Source organism: Epinephelus lanceolatus, chromosome 5 (assembly GCF_041903045.1).
Source record: "Epinephelus lanceolatus isolate andai-2023 chromosome 5, ASM4190304v1, whole genome shotgun sequence".
Taxonomy (NCBI): domain Eukaryota; kingdom Metazoa; phylum Chordata; class Actinopteri; order Perciformes; family Serranidae; genus Epinephelus; species Epinephelus lanceolatus.
In genome coordinates, this window is record NC_135738.1 from 37,625,078 (window position 1) to 37,636,800 (window position 11,723).

The window sequence follows — 11,723 nt, forward strand, 5'->3', positions numbered from 1 at the left end:
ATGATTTGGCACACGTGACTTTTGTGAAATTAGATTCTTTATTATAAGTGGAAACAACCACCGTTGGCAAGTATTCAAAACAGTGTACATTCACATCATTACTTTAATATCTGTGTATAAGCTACTATAAGTATATGAGCCTGAGGAAAAAAAATGATCTTATCATAATTTTAAAAATAGATTTTACACATATAAGTCTGTCTAAACATATATAAATCCTAAGGAATATTACAGTCACATCATACACAATAAAAACAGGCTATTGGTGAGGTCACTATAACCTATAATAATCTTTAATCTAATTATTAGTCACACTCTAGCTACCCATATAAAATGACAAATATATCATTGTGTGTGTGTGTGTGTGTGTGTGTGTGTGCACTTAAGACATAATACTGATGTGATGAGTCATTAATCACCCATCAAAAGTAAACAAAGCAGGTTTGTCTATTTTTGTACAGATCTATGTAACAGGAATTCCAGTTGCCTGAATAGACTGTGCACAGACTACAACATTAAATGAACCATCCTAAAAATCCCTAATACTACGTTTGTAATTATTGTAAGTCGATCACCAGCAAACATAAGGAAGACAACAAACTACACAGCTTGGATATAGACATATACAGATTAGGGTCAAACCTGTGGAGCTAGAACAGTGACGGTAAGCTTTGGCACTGATAATTAAATATGTCACTGAAAAAGGAAATGATGGCACTGAGAAAAGTTCCACTGAAACACAAAACACAGGCATCAAAATGGTTTTATATTTCGATTTGTTTTACATTCTGACGTGGTTTTCAGCTACAATTCATTCAGGGTTAGATTACTTGCAGGTCCAGATTGGTTTGGAAGTGGGTTTGGCGGGGTGTTGATAAAGGTTGGACTTATGTGGAATGTGTTTCTTGCTTGACACTTGAACAGACTCAAAAGTCAGCAATATACAAATCCAGCACTCCATGTGTTTTTGTTTTTTAAACTCTTAAATGCTGCTGTCTGCTATATGGGTTCAAATCGGATGTCAATCTCTTTGGGTGTCTCTGATTTGCCCTCCAGGATTTGCTGGATTAGGTTGAGCACCCTCTCGTGGAACACTATGTCCAGGTGGGCCAGCCCTCGAAACTCTGTGACATGGACGGGCTTGTCCTGCTGTCCCACCCAGCGTTTGCAAAGACTCATGCTGAAGCTGTCCACTGTGTCATCCCCGTCGGCGTAAACAAAGTCCACTGGGTCTGAGTTGGGAAACTCCTCGTCGTAAATGTATGTCACGGGAGTTGGAAGCCCCACACCATACATGCACCACACCTCCACACCAGGTGGGTGGAGATCACTAGTAAGATTCTTGGTGTCCTCCCACATGTGCCTGGAACCAACAAGAGGATAATGTGATTGTAAAATAATACAAGGATGACATGGTTGTCCATAGTGAGATAATCAGGAATGAATACACTTAAAATTGAGGTGGATAATGATACATGTTTTGGCTCATCATGGCTGTATAGTAACATTAAAGCTGTTAGTTACCAGCCATCCTCATAATCGATGTCTGTGAAGAGGCGCTGGTAGTCCTGGTGGGTGTAGTTAACAGTTGGTGTGGAGATGAAGACGTGGTCCTTTGGCCAGACATCCTCAGACGGCAGCATCCAGGGATTAGTTGTTGTCATCCTCTGCTCCTCGCGGATCTTGATGGTGGAAATCATCGGGATGCCATCGTTTTCACCTGCAGTGAACAGCAAGTCAAAAATATGGGAGGGTTTTAAATCACAGTTACAGGTGCAATATGAGAAGCGAGAATGTACAGGTTCAAAAATGAAATAATTAGATATTTTAATGTTTCACAAAGTAGCACTGCCTGTATTGTATTGTATTTTCGGTACTTAGTCATTACCTGATGTCAGGACTCTAAGTGGTTTAACAGCACCCCCCCATGGAGCTGCCAGAGAAATGAAGCCTCTGATGTATTTGTCCTTCCATGCCTGAGGCTGGTGGTTGAGGAAGTAGAGGACGTAGTGGCTGCCCATGCTGTGTCCCAGCAGGTAGACAGGCTCCTGGTACTGGTCGTACATCTCCTCAGTCAGGTCCCGCAGCCTTACAAAATACTCTTCATTCTCATCTGCAGGAGGGAAACAACACAATGAGCTAAAACGGGCTAAAAAACTAAGAAGAGTTGAGTTAGGTTGATAGTTCCCTGTGGGTTTGACCTCTTTCACACTACATAGAGTTGTTTCAATACCTATTAAATCTGCACTAATCAGTCTTTTACTGCATCAGATGACAGTTTGTTATGTGAAAGGTCTCACAGCTCATTGTTTTGCTTTTACTGAACACAGCTTTAGTGTTTTGGTCCAGTCTCACCACCCTAATCAACTTTGTTTTCAGTCACAACAGACAATTGTTTTCTGATAAACCCACTGTTCGTTACCTTCCCAGCACCAAAAGGCAGACAGACAGACAACATTAGTGATGAGCTGGTGAATATCGTGAAGCATTTAGCTGCTAAAGCATCATACATTTTCTTCAGGAGTTAGACAAGGTCAAGAGAGAAAGAATTTAAGACTTGGTTGGAAAGCTAATGTTGCTCTGTGATTGCTGGATGTTTACATAAGAAACAGGTTGCTAACATGACAATAACATCACAATAACTTCAGGGCTCTAAATATATATTATATTTTTCTAAATCACGCACAAAAAATATTTTTACATGCACCAAATTCTTTTTTACTGCAGCGTATTTGTTCTTCCTTATCCACACTTCTTCACAGCTGCATCTGACCAAAATTACAGTAATATACAGCGAAACGACTTCAAATGCTTCTCAGCAAGCCTAATACAGAAATCTTTTTTGAAATCATATTAGGGCTTCTTTGGTGACTTATTTTCTTCTATTTTGTATGAATATTTATTCATATGATGAATAAATAAATATTACAGACTAAATATTGACCTCTACACTTCAATTACCAACTTCCCATGATTACATCAGCTTTCAGCACTACAGCACTAAAATCCCATATGAGGAGGTGTATCCATTGTAGTGATACATTTAAATATTAAGTTTCACTGGTCACTGGGTCATATTACATGGAAGTTATTAATAAAACTACCATTATTTTCTATTAAAATACTTATGCAAAATAAATGAACTACACATTAATAATGAAAGTAAGTGTGCTACATGAGACCAATTAAGTATAATCAAGTCAGCATGAAGGCATTGAAAACACATTAGCACTGTATTATTTAAACAATAGGCTAATACACTGATGATGCATAAATCATGCCCCAGCAGTTAAAAGGAGGGGCTGGGAGGTTTCCACCACCATGGAGCCAGTTTCATTTCAGTTCCTGCACTTAATTTCGAACTGTTCCGAGCATTTCGACCCAAAATAAATTGGTTTCAGAACCAAAAAGTTGGTTCTCTGATGGAACCATACAATAGAGGGTTTTGTCTTGACCTAAGGACCAAGTGAAAAGCTTAGGTTAGGTTAGGCTATACAAATTACCACCACAAAAAGTCTGTAAAGTCAGGTTCAGCATGATGGCGCTCTGTAGTCTAATTTAGCCACTTGTTAGCACCTTTTTTAAGACACACAAAGGCTTCAAAATTCACGGGTGGGTGATTCACTGACATTTTTTAAGTTGGAGTGAATGTCTGTCGAGTATCCAACTCAAAACTAACTTCACCGTGGTGCTGCGGCCCTGGTGGGCTTGACTGCAGTGTTTTATGGCGCTGCTCTTGCGCTCCACTCCATGTGCTGTCAGTGTCCTCTTTTTGGTCTGTCATGTTGGCAGTTATAAATTTGTTTTCACTGCCTCAGACAACATATGTGAGGCACACATAGACCGTGACATGGGAGCATGAGAAAAGTGTCGATTGGTCTTACTGTCAATCCATGAGTCTGCAGCTGTACCAAGTTAGCTCTGAATGTAGAGCTGGAAATTACATTTACAGCTCAAATGATATGTGCTCTATTGTGCATATGCACGTGGTTTATCAAGCCCTTAACTTTATAAAGTTATAATACAGTATGTCAATGTTGTGTTTAGAGCTTGTTCTGCTGCCCCCTGTTGGCCAAAAAATCTACTGCTGCAGCTTTAATATCAATAATATCAATCAGTGAGCTTTAATCAGTTCTGTATGAAAGAGGCCTTTAATTGTCTCATGTATTTTTGTTCTCTCATCTAATGTTTTCACTTAATTCTGTAGTTCCACCCATTTAGGGAAAGTGAGCCCAAATACAAACTACATAGGACATTATCACTTTAAAAAGACAAGCTGAGTTGGTCTGCAGGCTCCTTTTCCCTTGCTGACGTACTTTTATTCTTCCAAGCCAACACATGCTAGATGTACTGCACAAAGCTCGTTCAACCAACCAGTTACAGTCAGAGTGTGTGTGAGGGTGCATGTGTAGATTTGCTCCTTACTAGGAGCATATCTCCAATCATACGGCGCTCCTCGGACTGTCTCATTGCGGATGTATCCCACGTTGACCAAATGTTGCACCATGGTGTAAAAATAACCTGCAAAAAACAACAGCAGACTCAATCAATACTAGATGTCTCAATCAACTTTACTTGGTAGAAAGTGGCTGAGCTACAAGTGCATGCAAGATATTTTTTAATTAAGACATCATGTAGGAATTAAGGACTGATCTATACAACAAATTTCTCGGTGTCATTGCTTTCATTAAATATTTTAACATTTCTGTATCACTCGACAAAGAAAAGCATGAAAAGGTTGCAGGATCTTCAAACCCCCAATCCACCAGTTCAGATGTATTTTTCTCACCAGCCAGTTTGTTATTGTCAAGAAACTCAATGGGATATGTCTGCCCAAAACCTGGCACCCGCACCTGCACCCCTGGTGAGTTGGATGATAGCCGAGTCGTCCTGTTGTAAACAAGTCTGGGACACGCAAATGTTATGTCAGTCTAGTCGGGCAAAAACACAAATGTGACTCTAATCATTTCTGAAAGGGAACAAAAATATTGTGTTTGTGTCATATGTAACACAGGAGAAGGCAGGTCAGTCAGTGTTACCTAATGTTATCAATCCAGCAGTCTACACCTATAGGCATGAACATGTTGAGGTCAATCCACAGGGGGAACCAGTGTTCGGTTTTCTTGTAGCACAACCAGTGGACCAATGTCGGCTTGTCTATTTTAGCTTCCAGACGGTTCCCCAAGTTCCCTGGCACTGGACACACATACACATCACATTAGTGAATCACATGGCAAGGTTAGCACTGAAAGGTTCAGTATACTGTCAACCTGTTCTCATTCCCAGGTCGTCAAAAACTGACACTTTCTCACGCACCTCAGCGTATAACACTGACACTGTGGGCACCCTTTGGCGTCTCTTTGAGACTGACTGTGCTTTACTACAATATAAACCCATCCACTGATATGTAAATCCAATAGTCAGTGCTGTTTTAATGTAAAGTTATGCAATTTACATCTCTCTGTCATGCACTTACTTTACTCGTGATGCATCAGCAAAACGTTACATACATATTTTAACACAAAACATGATGTTTTTTCTAAATATAAGTTGTTGTATAAACCCAACCGTGACCATCTGACAACTTTAACCACATGTTAGGAGTTTCACCCGGGAGACAGCTGTGCATCACATACAGATGGGGCATGAGAAAGTATCGGTATTTGATGACCTGGGATGCAGGGGAAACTAAATATAACCTGGAAATTACACTTTAATTCTAATCAATGACATTTTCACATAAAGTAGTGCAGAAAAATGAATCAAGGCAGAAAATGAAGCGCTTGACGCTCACAGTTTCCTGGGGGAGGACTCCAAACCCCCCCTTTCATATGTGTGAGCCCCCAAAGTTGAAACGAAACCTACGCCCTTGCCTGGGAGCATCTGTATTTTAAAACCTGGGATGAGAATGCCTTGATACTGTAGGGCAGTGGTTCCCGACTTGGGAGTGGCAATGGATCTCAAGATTAATCTGGGGTGTCACAAGATGTTTATTGAAATAGGAAAAGAAGACATTGTTTTGCTACATTAATTCAAATACATGTTTGGACTCTAGAATGTGTGTTCTTTTGTGAAATATTGCAGATGTATTCCTCTTCAGGCCTCTAACAAGTCTTTAAACTGAAAAGTTTAAAGGGGAAAATCACTCTTTGGTAAACACATGCAAGCTGTGACAAGGGTCACAAGTAGACTTTGCCTCATTTTTAGGAGTCACTAGCTCACTTGTAATTGAATGGTCTTATTTGCACCTTACACTGTATAAGAGAGAAACAATTGGGAGGGACTACAATTTAAACTCAACTCAAAAAGGTTTGGGACAGCTCCGCAGGTAGGATATATAAATGAATGACATACAATCTGATCTTTGTTCCCTTTGGAACACTCCATGACATAACTGTGTGGGTTTTTAGTTGTAGTTAGTTTTATTTTAAAGCTCACTCCTCATGTGTCATGTCTTGTTTTACTTCCTGCCTTTGTGACTGATTGCCCCAGGCTGATTTGTTTCACCTGTCTCTCATTAGCCTTGCTGTCACCTGTCTCTCTTGTATTACGTCTATGTTTTCCCTGATTTATTGACTGTGTTTGCATGCACAAAATATTCAGAATCTTGCCATTACTCCTAAAAACACATCATTCCCACTAAGCTGCTTATGTGGTCAATGGAAAGTAATATTAAATTAATATTCCTGTATACATGCAGGTGCTTAATCCAACTAATGTACACTAACATGTTTTTTATCATTTCAAATTATGGACAAAAGGGACAGCTGTTACTTGTGCTGGGATTTTTTCAAAGTTTTTCACCTCTGACAGTCTTTTGATATTTGGGCATATACAAAAACTTGATGATGTCCAAGTCTTTCATGTCGTTTAAAACAGGTGTGTTTCTCCTTCTGACCAGAAATGTGGGCTTTTCTTTTGGGCATGTATCTCCACCCCAGCCTTGCATACTGATGGCTAGTGTATTTGTGTAAAATATATCAGAGCTGACCGTAAGAAGGCAAGATGCTGCATGTGGTAAACTGAGCTAAAAACCCCAACTGGGGCACTGGTGGCTTAGTGGTAGAGCAGGCGCCCCATGTACAAGGCTGTTGCCGCAGCGGTCCGGGTTCGACTCCAGCCTGTGGCCCTTTGCTGCATGTTTCTCCCTCTCTCTACCCCTTCATACTTGTCTGTCCTATCCATTAAAGGCTTAAAAGCCCCAAAAAATATCTTTAAAAAAAACAACTGAGATGCAAATGCGCTGTACACAACTTTACAGTTAAAACCAACAATAATACCAGCATATCCCACATGTAATTTTAAATCTAAGTCTTATTTCGGAATATCCACACATAATATGGTTTCATTAAATTAAAAATATTGTCATATTCTGAATAATAGTGGAATATTAGTGTGCATGCAAACATACCCAGTGTCAGATTGTCTGCATTCCTGGCTCATGTCCCTTGTCTGGATTTCCTCTCTGTGTTCATTATGTCATTCTGGTTTGTTCTAAATTTAGTTTTCATGTTTTTTTCATTTGTACTTTAATTTTACCTCAGCATGCTCCCTTTAGTTTTTGTTGCCTGTCTTTTGTCTTTTAGAATCAGCGTTATGTTACTGAAGCTCGCCGTCTGTTCCTTCAACCTACCTGTTTTGAACTGTGAAATGCAACAAACTATATCTAAAGATGCAGGCCAATATTCACCATGACACCTGCACTGTACATTTTTTTCACAGTATCTTGCAGAATGCGTGACATTACTGCACAGTGGATTAAAAAAAATGTGCATAGTAAAATGTTTGTGCTGACTAAGCAGTGGGCTTTCTCTGTGTTTTGTCAGATATTTATTTGCAAGTGATTTCTCAACTGTTCAAAATGTGGAAACCCTCAGCTCGGAGCTCCTCTGCAGCTGCATGGATCCCAGTTTGGACAATGACCTTTTGACTACAAACAAAGAGTCATAAGCAGTGGGAAGTGAAAATGTCCTGCAGCGTAATCTTAAAACGGACAACAGAATCTGATTCCTGGTAATGGCAGCGTACACAAAAACCTACTGTCTTGAATAACAAATTAGTTTAATCTGTGACTAATGTGATACTTTGCACACAGAGTCAGTGTCAAACATACTGAGTTGCATGATGACAGCAAAGAGGGACGCATAAAATTCTGCTTGAAACTTCCTATAACACCTAATACACTATGTGTATAAGGTGAAGAAGATGTTTTTACTACACTACATCACAATCAAGGGGCTATAATACATTCTTTTACTGTCTTTTGATGTCACAGACAAAGTGCTATTTGGTGACAATTTAATATTATGTAGTCATTTTACAGCTTAATAACACTAACAGATTTTCCTGTATTATGAGAGTTGCTCACACACTTATACAACTATGTGTCACACCTTTTTCATACTGATGTCCTTACAGTCACGGTGACACTACAGCAATATCTATCCACTTACCAGAAGCAGAAAACATTCAAGATTCATCTGTTCGCAACACATTGCAATCAAATACAGACAGAAAACCATATGCTACCTCATCAAGAAGAGTTCGGCTGAACTGGATCGTTTTCTGTCATTTTCATTTACCTGAGAAAACTGTCCTGAGCCTGAATGAAGAGTTAGCAGAAGTACTGAGTCCTGCTACATCACAGTAAGAGGTGTTGGGGAACTCTTCTCTAAATCTTTACAGTAACTATTGTGTAACTGCTACATTTTTTGCCAGAGTGATGGGAACTGAGCAGTTTGACGCAGTTGCTTCAGCTGTTTTGGAGTTAGAAAAAACGTCTTAATTTACCCGACTTCATAACTAATTAGTCCTTGTTACTCTACTACGGACAGTTTTGTGCAAAAGATGAATTTAGAAGTCTATCGAAGTTTGATCTAAGCCATAGTCAAAGTTTATCTGTGTAAAGTACCCAAAATCCAATGTCTTCCAAACATCTCATATCAACGTCATCTTGACTTAGAATATCGACTTTTAGTAGTAACCCAACATGCGCAAAATATAACGTTAACATCCACACAACGTGAAATTCTAACATCGTTGGACATTTAAAATATCATCAACATGATTTTCATTCCAAACAAGATTTAACGTCTGTCCGTCGTAAGAGTGCAACGTCTTTCTGACATCATATAGACGTCTGGTGCCAGCTTACTTTACAGAAACATTGCTCTTATCTAATGAGGCTTTAAGCATCATCGCGACAAAGTTGTAAAGAAACCCTTCCCTAACGCTCCTAAAAGTGTAATGTCTGAGAGGAAGAAAAGGTCAGAGGGACATACATTATGTGTCTTGACCAAAAGTTGGTTAAGAGCCAAATTCATGGCCTTTACAACACCATACAGAGTGAAACCCCTGCAGCTGAAGTATAGAGAGCTGGTAATGAGCATGACAGCTCGATCACGTTTTGGCCCTTTGTGTCTAAAAAGCCTGAGTATGAGCGAGATAAGAAGGACACAAACAGTTAAATAGGCAGGGTCAAATGTACAGAGTACAGTTTACAAGACATCAATATACACACAGTCAGATAGATAGACAGATAGATAGATAGATAGATAGATAGGTAGGTAGATAGATGGAAAATTAAGCTGCTTGGCCTTTATTAACCCCTTGTTTCTCCTACCATCAGGTTTGTAATACCTTAATACCTTATTTAGGTATATCCAACAAGTATGTACAGAGCCAAAATTAAGGATTTATACTTGACACATGACCTCAAGATGAGAAAATAAAGCAAGGTCAACATTAAGGTCCTCAGTATGTCAGTTAGAACTGCAATTTAGTGGTGATTTTTCAATTAAATTAGCACAAATCACATGACATACACTTTGCATGGATCTAAAAGGACCCCTGTTGCCTGCTTTTCCCACTAGGTAATCAAGCTGTGGTCCTTAAAGACAGATTTTTACATTCTGGATATCCAGAACTGCACAGGTAGTCTAAGACTAAATTAACCATAACACCTCCGAGGCTTACCTATAATGAGTGGTGGAGTGCTGTTGCTTGGTACTCTGGCTTTGGCGTTGGGCGGGAAGACAATGTTGATGATCCAGAAAGCTGAGGAGTGCTGCAGCCCCAGCAGAACTACAACCAGCAGCACCGAGCAGAGGTGTCCTGCGGATCCCATGGTTCTCTCAGACAGCTGTGGTGCTGCACAGGGCTTTGTCTCGGTGTGTGTGTGTATGTGTGTGTGTGTGTGTGTGTGTGTGTGTGAGTGTGTGTGTGTGCTGCTGGAGGGAGAAACCGTTACATTACCTGGACAACTGTAAAACTATCAAACTACCCTGAGGCACCGTGTTTACTCTAAAGATGATTAATCAAAGTGCAATAAGCCCACGCGCGCCGCACACACGGATGGAAGCCTCAGGCAGGCAGGCACGGGGACAGATGAAACGTGTAGGCTACAGTTTACCCGTTGCCCTATTGATTCGTCCCAGTCACACGTATTTATTTACACAACAGAATGTAAATGATTGACAAAGAGCTTTGACCGGAGAGCATCATTGTGGCCCAAACATGTCTCTAGAAAACCAAGTTGAATTTAAGAAGCTTATATTTTTCTCTTGAATCAATATCCAGCAGTTAGGAGTGTCTTTCGCTAACGTTTCGCTTTAAATGAACGCTGAAGACATACCGTACAGTTTAAGTTTATTAAAACAGACTTTAAATTCTGTAGTAAAACATTTACATGAGATAACTTACTTCAGAGGCAGAGCTCCCCCCTCTCTTCACTTCACTTCACTTCACCTCACTCCACTTCACACTCCGCAGAGTCCAGCTGAGTCTCCGGTCAGACTGATTCCCGTCAACCGGTGCTGCATTCACTGTCCTTGTAAACTCCACCACTATAAAACTTTTCTGGGCCAAGTCTAAGTTATCATGTCATTATAATATACAATAACACTTTGACTTTTCTAATCTTGTTTCACAAACCAACGTACATACTTTATTTTAATCTGCATAGCCCAATTTGGTAGAAAGTTGAAACCTGAAATTTAAATTACAACATTTGAGACAGTACTGTAACGCAGCATGTTAAAACGACATCATGCTTTGCTGTTACCATGGGTACAGAGTGGCGACAGCGCTACAGGCTTCATTAGCACAGCAACTGCTTCTCCTATTATAATCAGTTATTTATTATCTACTTATTTATTTGTTTTTATATATATTTATTTTTGTTTCACGAGGTTCCTGGCAGAAAAAAAACATTGCATGTAAGTTCCGTTAAAACATTTATTATCTGCTACTTCAACTGAATGTGACCATGATGCACTCTATTTACTTCCTGCGCGTCTCACGTGCACGCAGCCACTCACAGCCATACGCGATAGTAAAACTGCTGTATGTGAGGTTACTACAGGACATTAACTTACGGACATGTTTGGACACGGTAAGTAGGTCACATGATCATTGCCTAACATCTTTCCCCCTGGAACTTATCCCATTCTATCATAAATACGATAATGTTTATGGTAGATGTTCCTAATGATGTTTGGCCTGGAAATAGACCTAGAACATACACAGATTCCTAAAGCATAATACACGTTTTTAAATGGTACATAGTATAAATAAATATTTAGAATATTCTCTGTAGCCTTTGGTTATTGAATGCATGGATTGATTACTGAATGGGTCAATCAGGCCCAGGCCCAGAGGCCCAAAGTGTAAGCCCCCCCTCAGGCTTTTGTAAATTAACATGTACCAAGCAGGAAGAGACTTAA

The 11,723-nt window shown here is 39.7% G+C and overlaps 1 protein-coding gene across 3 annotated transcripts; it reads right to left on the reverse strand.

The window, feature by feature from the left end:
* Nucleotides 1–19: 19 nt before the first annotated feature.
* Nucleotides 20–10,813, reverse strand: lcat (lecithin-cholesterol acyltransferase). Of its 3 annotated transcripts, none has more exons than XM_078168192.1 (8): nucleotides 10,702–10,813; nucleotides 9,976–10,226; nucleotides 5,040–5,196; nucleotides 4,790–4,905; nucleotides 4,426–4,521; nucleotides 1,889–2,113; nucleotides 1,525–1,720; nucleotides 20–1,363 (listed from the first exon to the last, which is right to left on the reverse strand). In XM_078168192.1, exons 2-8 carry the CDS (start codon nucleotides 10,124–10,126, stop codon nucleotides 1,000–1,002), a joined length of 1,305 nt encoding a protein of 434 aa, XP_078024318.1. In that variant the 5' UTR covers nucleotides 10,127–10,226; nucleotides 10,702–10,813; the 3' UTR covers nucleotides 20–999. The 3 variants fall into 3 exon arrangements, with proteins under 3 accessions (XP_078024318.1, XP_078024317.1, XP_033489950.1); XM_078168191.1 differs by having other exon boundaries at nucleotides 9,976–10,229; nucleotides 10,702–10,780; XM_033634059.2 differs by lacking the exon at nucleotides 10,702–10,813 and having other exon boundaries at nucleotides 9,976–10,585.
* Nucleotides 10,814–11,723: the final 910 nt, after the last annotated feature.